This window comes from Rhinoderma darwinii, chromosome 4, assembly GCF_050947455.1.
Source record: "Rhinoderma darwinii isolate aRhiDar2 chromosome 4, aRhiDar2.hap1, whole genome shotgun sequence".
NCBI classification, from domain to species: domain Eukaryota; kingdom Metazoa; phylum Chordata; class Amphibia; order Anura; family Rhinodermatidae; genus Rhinoderma; species Rhinoderma darwinii.
The window spans coordinates 104,007,159-104,023,967 of NC_134690.1; the positions used below are offsets into that span (position 1 = coordinate 104,007,159).

Consider the following 16,809-nt stretch of genomic DNA (forward strand, 5'->3'; position numbering starts at 1 on the left):
TGTATAAGGGGGGGATAATTTAGATCATACAGCGAGTTGGGTGCCCGACCCACTTTAATACCCAGATAAGTAATGTTTGACTTAGCCATCTCAACATCCAGGGAGGCTAGGGACCGCCTATATGTTGGGTCCTGCGTTCCTAAATCTAATAACTGGCATTTTAACGTGTTAACTTTGTACCCTGAGTAGCTCCCAAAGTCGTTCAATGCCTGGAAGATACGCGGAACATCTTTAAGGGGGTCTGCGAGAAATAACAAGATGTCATCTGCAAACAACGTTTCCTTGACCTCCATCTCCCCCACCCTTATGCCCGTATATAAATTGGATGACGCCAGATAACGTGCCAGCGGCTCCAAAGCCAGATTGAACAGCAGTGGCGATAGCGGGCACCCCTGTCTTGTACCTTTACATAGACGGAATGGTTTAGACAGAAAGCCTGGTGTGGAGATTCTAGCCTTAGAGTCTTTGTATATGTGGTGTAATAATATCCTGAATGCCCCCGTTATTTCCATCTTATCCAGGACAGCATCCAACCAATTCCAACGGACATTGTCAAAAGCTTTCTCCGCGTCAAGTAAAAGTAAAGCCGAATGTTCCCCCGGAAATGGGTTATGCTGTACTCTATCTAGCACTGCCAGAACCGTCCTGATGTTGGTGACCGCCGACCTACCTTTAATAAAACCTACTTGTTCTGGGGCTATGAGGAACGGCATTATATTCGCTAACCTATCAGCTATGATTTTGGAAAGGAGTTTAGCGTCCACGTTTATGAGCGATATGGGTCTGTATGATCCTGGTAGTAGGGGGTCCTTTCCAGGTTTAAGCAATAATTTCACATAAGATGTGTCTGCTGATGGTGGTAACCCCTCCTCTCCCAGAGCATTGTTAAACAAGGAGACCAAAGTCTCCGTAATCTGTTCCCGCATTACTTTAAAAAATTCGCCGGTCAGTCCATCTGGACCAGGCGCCTTACTATTTTTAAGGTTTCTTATTGCCTCATCCACCTCCCCCCTTGTGACCCTGGCATTTAGAAGTTGCAACTGTTCCGCGGAGATGACCGGTAAAGTGACCTTGTCTAACAGTGTGTCTGTCAGCGGAAGGGAAGATGTATCAGAGTACAGCTCCTCATAAAATTTAGCCAAGATGGAATTAATACTAGTTGGATCGCATGTTTCTCGCCCATTATGATCCCTTAATTTCGCTATGTGCTGCACTGAGCGCTTTCCTCGAGCCATATTGGCCAAAAGTTTCCCCGCCTTACTTCCGAACTTATGTAAAGTAGCTTCAAAGTCTCGAGTATATATTGTTTCTTTCTGAGCTGCCCACTCGTCAAAAGAGTGTTTTGCCTGAATCCAGGCCTGTCTGGCATCTAATGTAGGGTGTGCCAAATATGCTGTATAGGTTGCCCTCAGTGCAGCACTAGAAGCATTAAATTTTTGTGTTATTTCCCGTTTTTTGCTGGCAGTATACGCCATTATCCTTCCCCTCAGCACTGCCTTGGCCGTATCCCAGTACAGTGAGGGGTCATCTCTGTGTTCTGAATTCGTCGACGTGTATTCTAACCACCACCCTCTTAGCTGTCTCACAAAGGTGTCATCAGTTGCTAAATGAGCCGGGAATCTCCATATGAAGTCTGATCCTCTGGGATATATTTCCTGAAAATCTACTCGTACCGGGGCGTGATCTGAGATCACTAGGTCCCCTATCTCAGCGGCTCTCAGCCTCGGTTGTAGTGTTGGGGATATTAAGAGGTAGTCAATCCTGGACCAGGACTGTTGAGCGTGGGAGTAATGTGTAAATTCCCGGGCATCCGGGTTACCCCTTCTCCAGGGATCTATTAAGTGTATTCTTTCCATCAGAGGTCCCAACACTCGGTCCTGTTTTCTGGGAGCCCCTGTTGGAATGGATCCCGTGCTTTGTGAACTGTGTGTGCGTCTATCCTCCTTGTGATCAGAAACTGAATTAAAGTCACCTCCCACTATTTTGTGCTGGACATTATCTGACATAAGGGCCCTTTCCAAACCATTGAAAAACTCAATATTATCACTATTAGGTCCATACACATTATAAATGCTTAATACCCCACATGGTGTGCTTAGAGTAATATGGAGCAATCGCCCTTCCTTATCTGCATCAGTATGAATTACCTCGTGTACCAGGTTTCTATTTATTAAAATAAGTACCCCCGCTTTACGGCCACAAGCTGAAGAGCCGTATACTTGGCCCACCCACAACTTTTTCATGCGGTGGAAGTCGCTCTCCTCCAAATGTGTCTCCTGAAGAAGAGCGATGTCCGTATGGAGTTTTTTTAAGTGACGGAGTACCATCATTCTCTTGTTAGGGGACCTAAGCCCCTTTACATTCCACGAGGTCAGCTGCATAAAGTGGGCGTTCCGAAAAGGTTCACAATTGACTGGTCATAAATATCTAATTCTAGGCAAGCGTGCTTTGCTGCCTTGGTAGCCGCCCGGCGGCGTCTGCTCCAGATTGCTCCCAACATTACAATAACAACATTTACATTCGGTGCCAGAAAATTGGCACAACCTTTAACAACAAAATGCCCATCCAGGAATGTCACCAGCATTTCCTGTGAGACAAACTTTAAATTGGCATACATAACTTCACTTTTTTCTGGTCTGTGACCCCTCCCCCCCTCCCCTTCCCGCCATCTTTTGGTGATATATTGGAACTTAACATTTTAATTTTTAAAGTATCAAAAAATAAGTTGTGCTTCCTATACAACACGGGTACAAGTGCTTATGCCTATTATAGCAGGAATTTTGTCGGCATAATATCCCACCAGAACCAATTGCCACATTAATATATAAGGCACAATCAAATGCGCTCATGGAGCCTCTATGCGATACTTATCAGTCCGGGATGGTTGCAAGCCGGTTTTCTGAGCGTTGTCGATGTGGCATCTTCGACGATTCTGCCCGTTGTTGCTTGGGTGAGGAAGTGGAATTGCGGGCGATATCTGACCATGTACAGTCCCTCGATGAAGAAACTGGTGTACGGGGACCTTCACCTCCTGTATCTTGACTCGCCGTCTCCTCTCCCGATTGTCTAGGGCCCCGAAGTCCAGGGATCTTGTCTACATATAATGCCGCCTCCTCAGGATTGTGGAATACCTTGGTGGCGCCATCCGTCTGCATGATCCTCAAAGTGGCCGGATACTGTAGCTGAAATTTAATTTTGCGTTTGTAGAGGGAGGTGCAAACCCCTCCAAATGCTCTCCGCCGCCTTGTGACTTCTGCCGAATAATCTGCAAACAGGATGACTTTTGCCCCCCTTATATGCAAAGGGGTATTGCGGTTCCTGAAAGTGCGCAAAAGTTCCTCTTTGTCATTGTAATCCAAGTACCGCATGATCACCTGGCGCGGTCTGCTTTGCGGCTCTCCTTTGGCGTTGGCGCTCGGACCAGGGGGGCCCACTCTGTGTGCCCTTTCCACTCTGCAAGATCTGGTCAGACCTAGCGCTTCTGGTAACTCCGTCTCGCAGATGCCCTGGAGGAGCTGCGGTCTAATATGCTCAGGCAGTCCCACTATCCTTAAATTGTTTCTTCTGGACCGATTCTCAAGATCTTCTAAGCGGTCTCTGAGTTTTGTGTTATCTCGCATTAGGTCTCTAATGCAGGTATGTGCCCCTGCTGATTCATCCTCCATGAGGCCAACCCGCTGCTCCAATTCATCTAGTCGATTGCCATGAGATGTCACCTCATTTTGGAGTTTTTGGAGCGTTGTTGTGACTGTGGCTATTAAGGATTCTCTGATGTCGGGGGCCAGTTGGGTAGCTACCTCAATTGCCAGCTTCCGATAATCAATCTGTGAGTCAGTCATTACCGACGGCGATAGCATTTCCCTCTGAATTTCTGGGCTCTGAGACCGGCTCTGTGAAAGTGGTGGCTGCAGCGGCGCCGCCATCTTGGATAGCCCCTCACCTCGTGTGCTGTGCTCGGCCGGACAGGAGATCTCTCTGCTGCCGCTCCGGAGGAGATATCTCTCCATAAACCTCCCGGTTCTTGTCCCCCACCTCTCCTCCTAATGCCTGGGTGTTTATATCCTGCGGGTGTGCGGCGTAGATGGGTTAGGGGATCAGGGCTTCAGGAGCTCATGCAGCTCCGTCCTCACATCCCAGCGCCGGAACCGGAAGTTCCCAGTTTTTCACTTTTATTATCAGAAATGTGATTTGACATTAATCGGGCCTTTTTATTTACACTGATGTTTTGTAACGAAAGGATCTCCTTATCTTGTTGTCTAGTCCTCTCCCCACATTCTGTTTCTCCCCCCACCAATATAGTCTGACCCCTCTCTAACCTGGCTACCCCTTTTTTTTCTACATTGACCTCCCTCCTCAGCCCTAGTTTAAATACTCCGCCACCCCACCTAGAATTCTCTCCCCCAGCACAGCGGACCCCCTTCCATTTAGGTGCAAATCATCTGCAGAATACAGTTTGTACCCCAATGAAAAGTCAGCCCAGTGCTCTAGGAACCCAAATCCTTCTCCTCTACACCAAGACTTCAGCCATGCATTTAACTCCGAGCTCCCGCTGTCTTTCCTGTGATGCGCATGGCACAGGCAGTATTCCTGAGAATACTACTTTGGAGGTCCTTCCCTTAAGCTTGTATCCTAGTTCTTTAAAATTATTCTTAAGGCTCCTCCACCTACCATTTATTCTGTCGTTGGTACCGACATGGACCACGACAGCTGGATCATCACCAGCCCCTCCCAGCAATTTGTCCACCCGTTCCACCACATGCCGAACCCTGGCACCAGGGAGACCGCAAACCATTCGGTTGAGGTGGTCTTGGCGACAAATTATTCTATCCGTCTTCCTCATTATAGAATCCCCTACGACTATCAATTGTCTTGGCTTACCTGCATTACCATCCCACCGACTACTAGATGGGCTGTTCTCCCGGCTGTTAGAGAGATCAGTATCCACTAGGGCTGCCATTTCTGAGACTGACACCCTCGCATCATCACCCAACTTGGCAATTTTGCCTGGAATGTCAGAAACCGGATCGGCCTTCCTTTTCTTTGACCCCTTTCTACTGCCCCTAACTACATTAACCCAGCTACTTACCTGATCCTGCTCACCCATGTCTTCACCCTCCAGTTCTAACCCACTAACTGCATGCTCGGTGAGCAGCAAGCTCAGCTCAAGATTGTCTATCCTCCTCAGTGTTGCATTCTGCTCCTCCAGATCTCTAATACGAGCTTCCAGGTGACCAACATGCTCACATCTGCCACAGAGATATTCACCCTGGAACTCCGGCTCCAGTCGTGCATACATATGGCAAACTGTGCACTGAAGAAAACCTTCAATCTTGCTATCCATTATCCAAGTTACAAAAAAAACAGCGAACAGGTGTTAATCAAAAAGAAAAAGAAGTAGAAGAGCACTTACTTGGGCTTTAACTCCTCTTTTTAACTCCGATTTTTGGAACTCCACTTGATCTACAACCCACTTGTTTTTCCAAGCCACAGAGCAGGCTCTACAGAGTACTGAGGCCTGATTTATAGCACCTGGTACCAGCTAACACCTCCCCCTTAGTCAGCTACTCAGGAAGGAAACTGCAAAGGAAAAATGGTTTTAAATAATGTCACTTTTGCAAACTTTGTAGCAAGCAATCAATACATATATCACATACAATGGCCCCTCTTATCCAAGGCGTAATCATTCATGTTCCTCATGAGGCGAGGTTCCACGCCTTATTCCAGTTGGCCCTATGCTGGACCGAAAGCATCTCAAACACTACATCAGACTCTTTCAGATGCGCATTTTAAGAACTTGATTCCATACACCACAGAGCACCACCTGTTGTTGATTGATGTGAGTTGTGTCGGGGAACGTGCATGGTGCTGGAATATATAGTGCTCCAAGAGATAGCGCACTGCTGATCCTTCTGTTTTCTCATATAATTGTACTTTCAGATGGAGGTGCAGTTACCACCAAATCTTGGAGCAATGCGAATATCTCTCCTCAGTAGACATCAAGCACCTACCTCCACATTTCAATATGTCCAGCTCACCAGCGCTTACTGTCTGGGTCTTGGACTTCGCTCTCGCAAAAGTCTTTCTATTGTATTCTAGTGTGTGTTTGGCCATCAATGCAACTGTACCTACTTTCTCCACGGGGTGGCCCATGTGGAGCCCCCTATTGTCCGCCAACTGTTCCCTGGGACCTCATCCTTGAGGTCATGAAGCCTGGAAGTGTGTGGTTTTAATTTTTTTGTTTTTTTTTGGGTATTCGCCTCCGTTTGTGTATCAGAACTGACAGCCTGATCTACCAAAGTGTTCCTCCATTGTCCTGTCCCTACCTTCCCAAGGTGTCAACTTTTCAAATCAATGAGGACATTGTTCTTCTCTCCTTTTTGTTCCTTCCCGTCCTAGTAAGCATCCTTTTTACATATCTGGATATTGTCCATTCATAAAAAATTTATCTTGCGCAAACTTCCTCTATTCGCCATTTTCACTCTTTGTTATTCCGAACAGTGCTAGGCAGGTTCTGGCAGCATCTAATGCAGGGGTCTCAAACTCGGCCGGGTAAGTGGGCCGCATATAGAAAAAATGGGAAGTTGACGGGCCGCATTACTTTCAAATTTGATACAATACAAAATTATTGTTAATCAATTAGTTATTTGAACTACTATAACACTATATTACTAGAATAATAATACTACATTACTATAATAATAGCGCTAGGTTTAAAATTTGAGATATTTCTCCACGTGCTTATTTCAACAATCCAGCTTTCCAGTTTAAGTGTCGCTAAATGCAGTCCGGCGGCTCAGTTAGCACACATGTCAAGATTGGGTAGCCCCTTTTTAGATAGTGCCGCAGTGCCCTCTGTGGATGCTGCCGCAGTGCCCTCTGGATAATGCAACACACCCCTAGATAAGGCCACAGTGCCCTCTGTAGATAAGGCCACAGTGCCCTCTGTAGATAAGGCCACAGTGCCCTCTGTAGATAAGGCCACAGTGCCCTCTGTAGATAAGGCCACAGTGCCCTCTGTAGATAAGGCCACAGTGCCCTCTGTAGATAAGGCCACAGTGCCCTCTGTAGATAAGGCCACAGTGCCCTCTGTAGATAATGCCAGTGTCCTCTTCAGAGGCTGTCACACACCCACTTGTAGAGGCTGCCCCAGTGCCCTCTGTAGAGGCTGCCCCAGTGCCCTCTGTAGAGGCTGCCCCAGTGCCCTCTGTAGAGGCTGCCCCATTGCCCTCTGTAGAGGCTGCCCCATTGCCCTCTGTAGAGGCTGCCCCATTGCCCTCTGTAGAGGCTGCCCCATTGCCCTCTGTAGAGGCTGCCCCAGTGCCCTCTGTAGAGGCTGCCCCAGTGATGTCAGGGGCTTGCCCAGAGCTGGAGTCCCAGGCAGAGCGCTAGTAGGCTCTTCCTGGGACTCCAGCTGTGCTCCTGACATCACTGGGACTCCTGCTCTGGGGAAGCCCCTGACATCATTGTCGATGTATGGACAGCGATGGCAGAGGCTTCCCCAGAGTCCCGGAGCAGAGCCGATAATAGCGCTCTGCCCGGGACTCCGCTTTGGAGAAGACCCTGACACACTGTCCATATATGGGCAGCGATGTCAGGGAATTCCACAGAGTCCCGGAGCAGAGCTGACACCAGCGCTCTGCTCGGGACTCCGGCTCTGGGGAAGCCCCAGACATCGCTGTTCATATGTGGACAGCGATGTCAGGGAATTCCAGAGTCTCAGTGCAGAGCCGATACTAGCGGCTCTGTGTCCCGCGGGCCGCAGATGACAGCCCCAGGGGCCGCATGCGGCCCGCGGGCCGCGTGCTTGAGACCCCTGATCTAATGTAACCATAGCCTGCTGGATGCTGTCCACCATTGGCAAGGTGTATTGTGCAAGGGCAAGAACTTACCTTTCTTGTGATGGCCCACTCCACCAGAGCAGTGAGTGGCTCGTAGATGGTCTAGCATAGAGTCTTTCTTTACATTTTTCAAAGCGACTACCTAGTCTATCCTCCACACACTCTCAGAATTGTACAAGGTGCATACCTTTTCCGTCTCCTAATGCCTGTCTTTCATAGGGTCCTGAAAGCAGCTCTGCACTAGTCCATGCTCAGTATTTCTAATTTCCCATTCCTAGGGGACTACATTTGGGTGTCCCAAGGTCATCTGTTCATCCCAATGACATGGACGAGAGAACAGGATTTTTTTTTTTTTTTTTCCATTACTGTAAAATACTTTTTTCGTCCAATGTTTTTTTATTTTTTAGGTGTTGCGACGGTTTTCTCCAGGGTGTATTCTTTCTCAGGTTCTTATGTGGTTCATGACTGTCATTATTAGTTCTGACTGTTTTATGCTCTCTGCTTCTCTAAAAACTGGTTAGCTCTGTGTCTGCAGGAGGGGTATAGCATGGTAGGAGAAGGTAACACTTTTGTTACTTGATGTACACCTTTTAGTGGCAGCAGATATTCCCATGGTCACCTGTGTCCTCCAATGAACGCTGTTTGAAAGGGATTTTATAGAAAGTAATAAAAAAATAAAAATCCAAATTTTCACTTCAGAGATGACATGTTTTAAAACTTGTTATCTGCTGCATTTGCGTGTGGGGAAATACTCCCATTGACATGGAGTGTCGCCATATGGTGCCTCTTTAATACAGAATTAAATTCTTGACATGATTATTGCCATTAATATAGAATTAAATTCTTGACATGATCATCGCCATTGCGTAACTGTGTAAAGTGGGAGACGCACAGATATTTCAGCTTGGGCTCATAGAATTATATGGGCATCATATTCTAGATTCATGTGATACGTTTTCCAGATATATCAGTGTGCATGATTATAGATGGATAAATCCGTTGCAGATTACCCACTATCAACAAGTAAAGGTCCTTTTACAACTGCCAATATGGGCCGTGAAAGCGATCGCCGATCAACGACACAGCTCGTTGATCAGCATTCGTTTGCTCCTTTCACAAGGAGCAATGATTGGTTATGTATGTGGACGAGCACTTATTACTACGATTGTTCGTCCTCCTACATTTCCATAGTGTCGGCAGCGCAGCTCCCTGTTTACACAGGGGGATGTGCTGCTGACTGATAATATTTCTTAGCTGCATGAACGATACGATCTGCTGATGAATGAGCGTTTTCTCCTTCATCGGCTGATCGTTACCTGGTATACACAGAGCAATAATCGGGAACAAGCGTTCAAATGAACGCTCCTTTGCCCGATAATTAGCCCGTGTGTCTTGGTCGACTCAGTCTGTATGGGCAGAATAATGTAAGCATTAATGTTTTATGCATTTACTTTTTTCGTTTTCAGGAAAAACTACAGTGCAGAGTCGTTCAAAGTGTGAACCAATACTTCCTAGACCAACGCTGATCATTTGCCCCTTATCAGTGATAAGTAACTGGATTGTATGTTGGAAATTTTTGTATTGTATGTTCAAATTGTGAGTCTGTTTTAGAAGTAAACGCAAAACAATTGTCTTAGATCTGGACCAGAGATACGTGGATTCAATTTATGTTTGTTCTAGAAAACTGTACTCCCTTGTAAGGCTCAGTTTACACGATCATTACACGGGCCAATTATCGGGCAAACGAGCGTTCATATGAACACTCCTTGCCAATCTTTGCCCTGTGGAAACAAGGAAACGATTGGTCTGTGAACGAGCAAACGCTCGTTCATCTGCTGATCGTGTTGTTTATGCAGCATTAAATATTATCCTTGTCGGCAACACATCTCCCTGTGGAAATGAATGGGGACAAGCGCTCGTCCCCATACTGGCTCCTTGTTAAAAGAACAAATGACGATGATCAACGAGCTGTCTCGTTGATCGGCACTCAAATTCACGGCCCATGTCGGGCTGTGTAAGAGGACCCTTAGAGCCTCTATTAGGGTTGCCATCATTTTTATTTTTTTTCTGTATTTTTGACAAGAATAGTGCAGTCTATGACACTTTTCTTGCTGTCAAAAATACTGAAACACCGGCAGACCCCATTAAAGTTAATGAAAATTGTCGCGATTTGCCAGAATCTGTCAGAAGACATTATGCTAGTGTGAACAGGGCCTTTAAATGTTACTTCAAAGGGGCTTCTCCCAAAAACACTTTTGATAGATCTATATATACACTAGTCCTTCTCAATGAATTTAGAATATCATCAAAAAGTTAATTTATTTCAATTCAAAAAGTGAAACTCGTACATTATAGATTCATTACACACAGAGTGATTTATTTCCAGCATTTTTCTCTTTTAATGTTAAAGATTATGTCCAACAGTTCATGAAAACCCCAAATTTTGTGTCTCAGAAAATTAGATTATTATATAAACCCAATTTCAAAAATTATTTTTAATACCAAAATGTTTGCCTACTGAAAAGTCTGTACAGTATCTGCACTCAATACTTGGTCGGGGCTCCTTTTGCATGAATTACTGCATCAATGCGGCGTGGCATGAGGGCGATCAGCCTGTGGCACTGCTGAGGTGTTACGTAAGCCCAGATGCAGTAATTCATGCAAAAGGAGCCCCGACCAAGTATTGAGTGCAGATACTGTACAGACTTTTCAGTAGGCAAACATTTTGGTATTAAAAATAATTTTTGAAATTGGGTTTATATAATAATCTAATTTTCTGAGACACAAAATTTGGGGTTTTCATGAACTGTTGGACATAATCTTTAACATTAAAAGAGAAAAATGCTGGAAATAAATCACTCTGTGTGTAATGAATCTATAATATACGAGTTTCACCTTTTGAATTAAATACCTGAAATAAATTAACTTCTCAATGAATTAGAATATCATCAAAAAGTGTGTGTGCACGCATGTTCTGGTGCCAATCAATAGTCAGGCTGGAATCACGTATGCAGACATCTGTTGTAGAGAGGGAAATGGGGTAGGGCATATTGAATTTCAACACACCTGATCCTTTTGTTCGTTATTGGATAATCCACTGCGAGAGGTGACTGGCAGTGGCTTTCTCCATAAGAACACGTGCGCGCTTGGCCAAGCGTGTATGGGGGAGTCAGTAGGAATAGTTGGTTGACAGCAATCGAGACGTCGCCATGCGCATTACTCGGCCAGTCCCGGTGGTTTCGGCGGACGTACATTCAGGGTTATTCAGACTAGCGTGATTCTCGTCTGTGCTTTGTGTTGAAACAACACACCTCACACGGACCCATTGATTTCAATGGGGCTATTCACACATTAATGAGGTGTCGCGCAGCGAGTGTGTGTTGCGTAAAACTTAATGCATGTCCTGTATTGGTGCGTTTTATCGCACCTAGTCGCCCATTGTAGTGAATGGGTGCGTGAAAACCACGGACAGCACACGGACGCACATCCATGTGCAGTCCGTGTTTCACACATGAATTCTAGTGGAGAAAAAAACTGCTTGCAAGTGTGTGAAAAGCACACGCCACTCGCAGAGCACACTGATGCAAAAACGCAACGCACATGGACAGATTTACGCACGTTTTTTATGCACGTAAATATGTCACGCTCGTGTGAATGTAGCCTTAAAAAGGCTCTGTCACCACATTATAAGTGCCCTATCTCCTACATAATCTAATCGGCGCTGTAATGTAGGTAACAGTGGTTTTTATTTTGAAAAACTATTAATTTTTGACCAGGTTATGAGCAATTTTAGATTTATGCTCATTATTTTCTTAATAGACAACTGGGTGTTTTTTACCTTTTGACCAAGTGGGTGTTGTAAAGAGAAGTGTATGACGCTGACCGATCAGCGTCATACACTTCTCTTCATTCATGTCCATTTGTACTCCGCACAGTGTGATCTCACGAGATCACGCTTGCTGTCACATACACCCACATTAAATTTACTGAAGTGTCCTGTGAGTGAATAGACATTGCCTCCAGCCAGGACGCGATGTCTATTCACTCTCCTGATACTTCAGTAAAGTTTGTGTGGGACTTAATGACCGCAAGCGTGATCTCGCGAGATCACGCTGTGAATGACAGTGCAGTGTGAGTAAGTCCCACAAAAACTTTACCGAAGTGTCAGGAGTGTGAATAGACATTGTGTCCTGGTACATTCCCCTTAGGAAGTGCCCCCACACTTGCACTGTCACTCTTAGGCCTAATTCACACGAACATGTAATACTATGTAATTCAGTGGGACTGTTCACACGGCCGTTGATTCAATGGACCGTGGAAGGGTCCGTGAGAAAATAGGACATGTCCTATTTTTTCCGCTTCACGCGTCCCTCCATGGATTCTAGTCTATGGGGATGCGTAATAAGGCGTCCCGCAGCGCTGAGCACGGGTGCACCTTGGATGTCCGATATGCGCAACACTCGTGTGAATCCGGCCTTAATTGGTGGTTTGCAACAGGACAGACATGTTGAAAGTCCTCTTTGGAACAACCTCTTTAATCACATGTATTTTCTTAGGTTATTATAGGAGAGATGTGCCAATACGTCCTGGTGTGGGGGTTGAAATATGGAGCGTGCTAACGCGCTTAGTGTTCTTAGTGGGAAAAAAATAAAAGTTAAAAAAAACAAAAAAAAATCTCTTGCTAGTTTTTCCCCTAAAGAAATGTTAAGAAAAATAAAAGTTAACATAACTGGTATCGCCACGTCCGTAAAAGTCTGAACTACTACAATAAAGCATTCTTTAACCTTCTTGGTGAATGACTAAAAAAATAAAATTTTTACACATTAAAAACACCCAAATTGCTGTTTTTTGGTCATCTTAACTGTCCCAAATTAGAATAAAAAGTGATCAAAAAGTCGCGTGTACCCCAAAATAGTACCAATAAAAACTACAGCTCGCCCGCAAAAGATAAGCCCTCACATTACTCAATTAATGGAAAAATAAGATTTATGGCTCTCAGAATATGGCGACCGAAAACTATTTTTTCTGCTTTAAACAAAAATAGTTTTTTTATTTATAAAAGTGGTAAAACTTTAAAAAAATAATATATATAGAAACTTGGCCGTAATTGTATCAACCCGTAGAATAAAGTAAACGTGTAGTTTTTACCGCATAGTGAATTCTATAAAAGCAAAACAAACCAAATAATGGCGCAATCACTGTTTTGTTTTGTTTTGTTCCCATTTCACCCCACAAATAACTTTTTTACGTTTTCCAGTACATTTTATAATACGTTAAATGGTGCCGTGAAAAACTCCAACTTGTCCCACAAAAAACAAGGCCTGCCAAAAAAATTTGTGCCGAAAAAATGCCATTTAGATGGAGGGGAGGAAAAAACAAAACTTGTCTGTGTCAACATAACATACCAGTTAATAATCAAATGTATAAATCTTACTTTTCAGGATCAGTTTGAGCAGCATGTCAAAACTGAAGTGGATTTAAATATCTATGTATATTATGGACCTGAGCGAAGCAAAAATCCAAATACTCTTTCTCAGCAGGATGTTGTGCTGACCTCCTATAGCACTGTGACCCACGATTATGGGGTAGGTGTAACATATAGAGGCTGTTAGCAAAATGTGAGCTTTACAAGTACCAATAATCCAGATCTTTACATAAAGTTTATAAAACTCATCATCATTGCGATTAGTGCCGTCTAGTCATTTTCAACTCCTGGCGACCATATTGATGGTTTCTCCAGAATGTCCTGTCTTCCGTTTGAGCCTTCAGTCATTGCAGTTGCATGTTCATAATTCCTGTGAAGGCCGAGCCCCAGATCTAGACCATGCTGGCGCATAGACAAAATCCTAGACAAGGGAGGTGACCGAACGAGACTCTTGTCAAGGGGCGTAGATGATTGAGTGGGAATCAGACCTGATGCCCTTCACCATGAACCTCAGCAAGTCAAGCCTTGGTGCTGTGATCGGCTACCTGGGAAGGGGTCCGGGTGTAGGTGGCCCTGAATATACTTGACATTTAGAGGGTCACCTCTAAAGACGTAGATCGTGCTCGGTCCGGCTCAGAGTAAACCGGTCGTAGCACTGCAACTAGATAAACAATAATGTTCGGTCCAAGTTTTTAGAAGCCCGTTGCCAGGCACTGTAATTCTAGTTTCCTCTATCTCGTGTTTCAGTCTTGACTGCTGTAATTGAGAGAGCCTTCCTGAAAATAAGGGTCGTTCTCTCACTAAGCTCAGACCATTCCAGTATTAGTCATGTACACCCTCTAAAAAAAAAAAAAAAAAAGGAGCGTAAACTACACCAAAAAAACCTTGCCTGGGGGGATAATGTGACCTTCTGATGTTTGCATGAATTGTATAGCCACATCAGGAACAGAGTTCAGCAATAACACCACCTATAAAAAAAGGTGCAAAAAACGGTAGCAACGATGGATGTAGTGTCTAGCGCTCGCACGGTGACTCAATGGATGCCCACCCATGTCAGGTACAGGGAGCTGCCATGACACCATTCCTCCGTCTAAGAAGTGGATAATGTGGCTACCTGGTGCCCGCAATAACTGCGTTACCATGTCCGATACAGCGTCTAACGTAACATGGTTATTCCGCCTCGATAAGAGAGTGAAGAGGCTGTCTAGTGTTTGCGGTAACTGGTAGAATTGTCTGGTACTTGTCTAGCAGTTATTGCAAGAACTAGGCCCTCTATCCGTCCTAGGAATAAGCTGAAACAAGTGATGCCAACTGAGCAGCCAGGGAGGAACCTTTTATAGAAGACTATACTTGGGGAAAACCTATATATTTTTCTTCTTCTTTTGCAGAATAACAGCCCACTGCATAAAATAAAATGGTTGAGAGTGGTGTTGGATGAAGGGCACACTATCCGAAACCCAAATGCACAGCAGACAAAAGCTGTTCATAGTCTAGAAGCAGTTAGAAGATGGGTTCTAACAGGTACAATAAAACCATTACAGGTTCTGGTGAGCTTTAGGCTGGGTTCACACGACCACTTTAACGTCCATAATCGACGGACGTATTTCGGGCGGAAGTGTCGGACCGAACTCAATGCAGGGAGCCGGGCTCCTAGCATCATAGTTATGTACGATGCTAGGAGTCCCTGCCTCTCCGTGGAACTACTGTCCCGTGCTGAAAACATGATTACAGTATGGGACAGTTGTCCTGCAGAGAGGCAGGGACTCCTAGCGTTGTACATAACTATGATGCTAGGAGCCCGGCTCCCTGCACTGAGTTCGGTCCGGGACTTCCGCCCGAAATACGTCCGTCGATTACGGACGTTAAAGTGGTCGTGTGAACCCAGCCTCAATGTGGGTATCTTGCAAGGTAAACTGCCTCGTTGTTGAATTATTGAATCTGATTTAATGTATTGCCTTCTCCAATGGATGCCAAGCTTTATAATGTATTAGGACATTTTCTTTATCTTCGCTCTAGTAAATATTCATTGGTAGATGGTAATCAATAAAGATAAACAACTCTGAGATCGGAATTTATTTTAAAAAGGATCGGTCACCTATCTTAGAACTGTGCGTTGTGCCTTTCCTCTGTAATTCCTCCCCAAAATGTGTGAATTTAATTGATACCTGGGTGTTACCATGCCCCTTGTCACAGCTGTAAGACTCCTACAAGTCTGTCTTTCACCACAGATTAGACCATGAATGGGCACACCCAAAACTGGTAACCCCAAGTTGTCAATTTATTTATACATTTCTAATAGGAATAACAGAGGATTGATTCAATGTACAAATCTAAGAAAAGATTCTCCAGAATTGTTATTTCATGGGGAATATAATTATTTACTAAGACGGACGTGTGTGGAGGGGTGACAGGTTCTCTTTAAGGCAAAGGCGCACGGCCTTCTTATATGTAGACGCTGTGTTGGTCAAATGCGCTGTTCCCCTGACATGACCAAGGCAGAGCCCGCAGTGCATTGGTAACCAGTGGTTACAACCACCGGTCCCCATGCCCCCAGTGGTTGGCTCATCACAGTGGCATGTGGCCTTATTGCATCCCCCTGCTCCCTTTGTCTTTGCAGCCATCTCCAAAATAAATTGGAATTTGAAGAGACTGGTATGGCCATCTGGAGTGGCTTTAAAGGGGTTTTCTAGAGCTATGAAAAGATTGTAATTTTAACATCTATGCACTTGATTTAAAAAGTTGATTTGCCTTTCAAATCTCACATGTCAAAGGTTCCCTGGTACCCCGCCAGTCTTTGGCTGCTGTGGTCACGTGTTGAGACGACATGTCGTTGCTGAAGTGGTGTAAACAATCTCACTGGCGTCAGCAGTGGCTTCAGTGAGCTGGACATGTTACCACTGTGGCCAGCGATTTACTGCTGCGGTCATGTCTAGAGACCAGCAGGGGAACAAGGAAAACATTGATGTGCGAGCAGCAGCAAGACTTGAAATGTAACTTTGGATTTCTTACCCTTATTTAATTGATTAAAAAAATGTATGGGATTGGAAAACCCCTATAATTATTTGGTTTCTTTTAAAATGTTTTTAGTTGCATACTTTCACATTTCTAAACACAGGTACACCTATTCAGAACTCCTTGAAGGATTTATGGTCCATTATTTCTTTCTTGAAACTGAAACCATTCACTGACAGGGAGTGGTGGCACCGTACAATTCAGAGACCAGTCACCATGGGAGATCAAGGAGGATTAAGGTAGAACAGTGGAACTTCCTATTTCTTTCTGGAGTGGTACACTAGTGAGGTTATCATTCCACAAAAGTAGCAGATATAGGCGTAACTGTGTATACAACTCTATGCCATTACAAATTACAATCCACCCTCAGGAACGGCAAAGGGACATCCCAAATCTTTTGTGTCCCTTAATGCGCGAGCGAGAAAATCCTTACCTCCACGAGTCTATTTGGGCGGATAGAAATTTTATTTTTTCCCTCCTTTTCTGGTTTGTCTATCAAGCTAATGGATCCCTAGCTTTGTTTTGTTTGTGTGT

The 16,809-nt window shown here is 44.7% G+C and overlaps 1 protein-coding gene across 5 annotated transcripts in view; it reads left to right on the plus strand.

The window, feature by feature from the left end:
• The window catches only part of HLTF (helicase like transcription factor), a 123,870-nt gene that overhangs the window by 87,903 nt on the left and 19,158 nt on the right, over window positions 1-16,809 (plus strand). For all 5 annotated transcript variants that reach the window (XM_075861449.1, XM_075861446.1, XM_075861447.1 and 2 more), the window contains 4 exons: window positions 9,305-9,399; window positions 13,280-13,423; window positions 14,652-14,784; window positions 16,379-16,514. In XM_075861449.1, coding sequence (XP_075717564.1) covers window positions 9,305-9,399; window positions 13,280-13,423; window positions 14,652-14,784; window positions 16,379-16,514 — 508 coding nt within the window. The remainder of the gene's footprint in view (window positions 1-9,304; window positions 9,400-13,279; window positions 13,424-14,651; window positions 14,785-16,378; window positions 16,515-16,809) is intronic.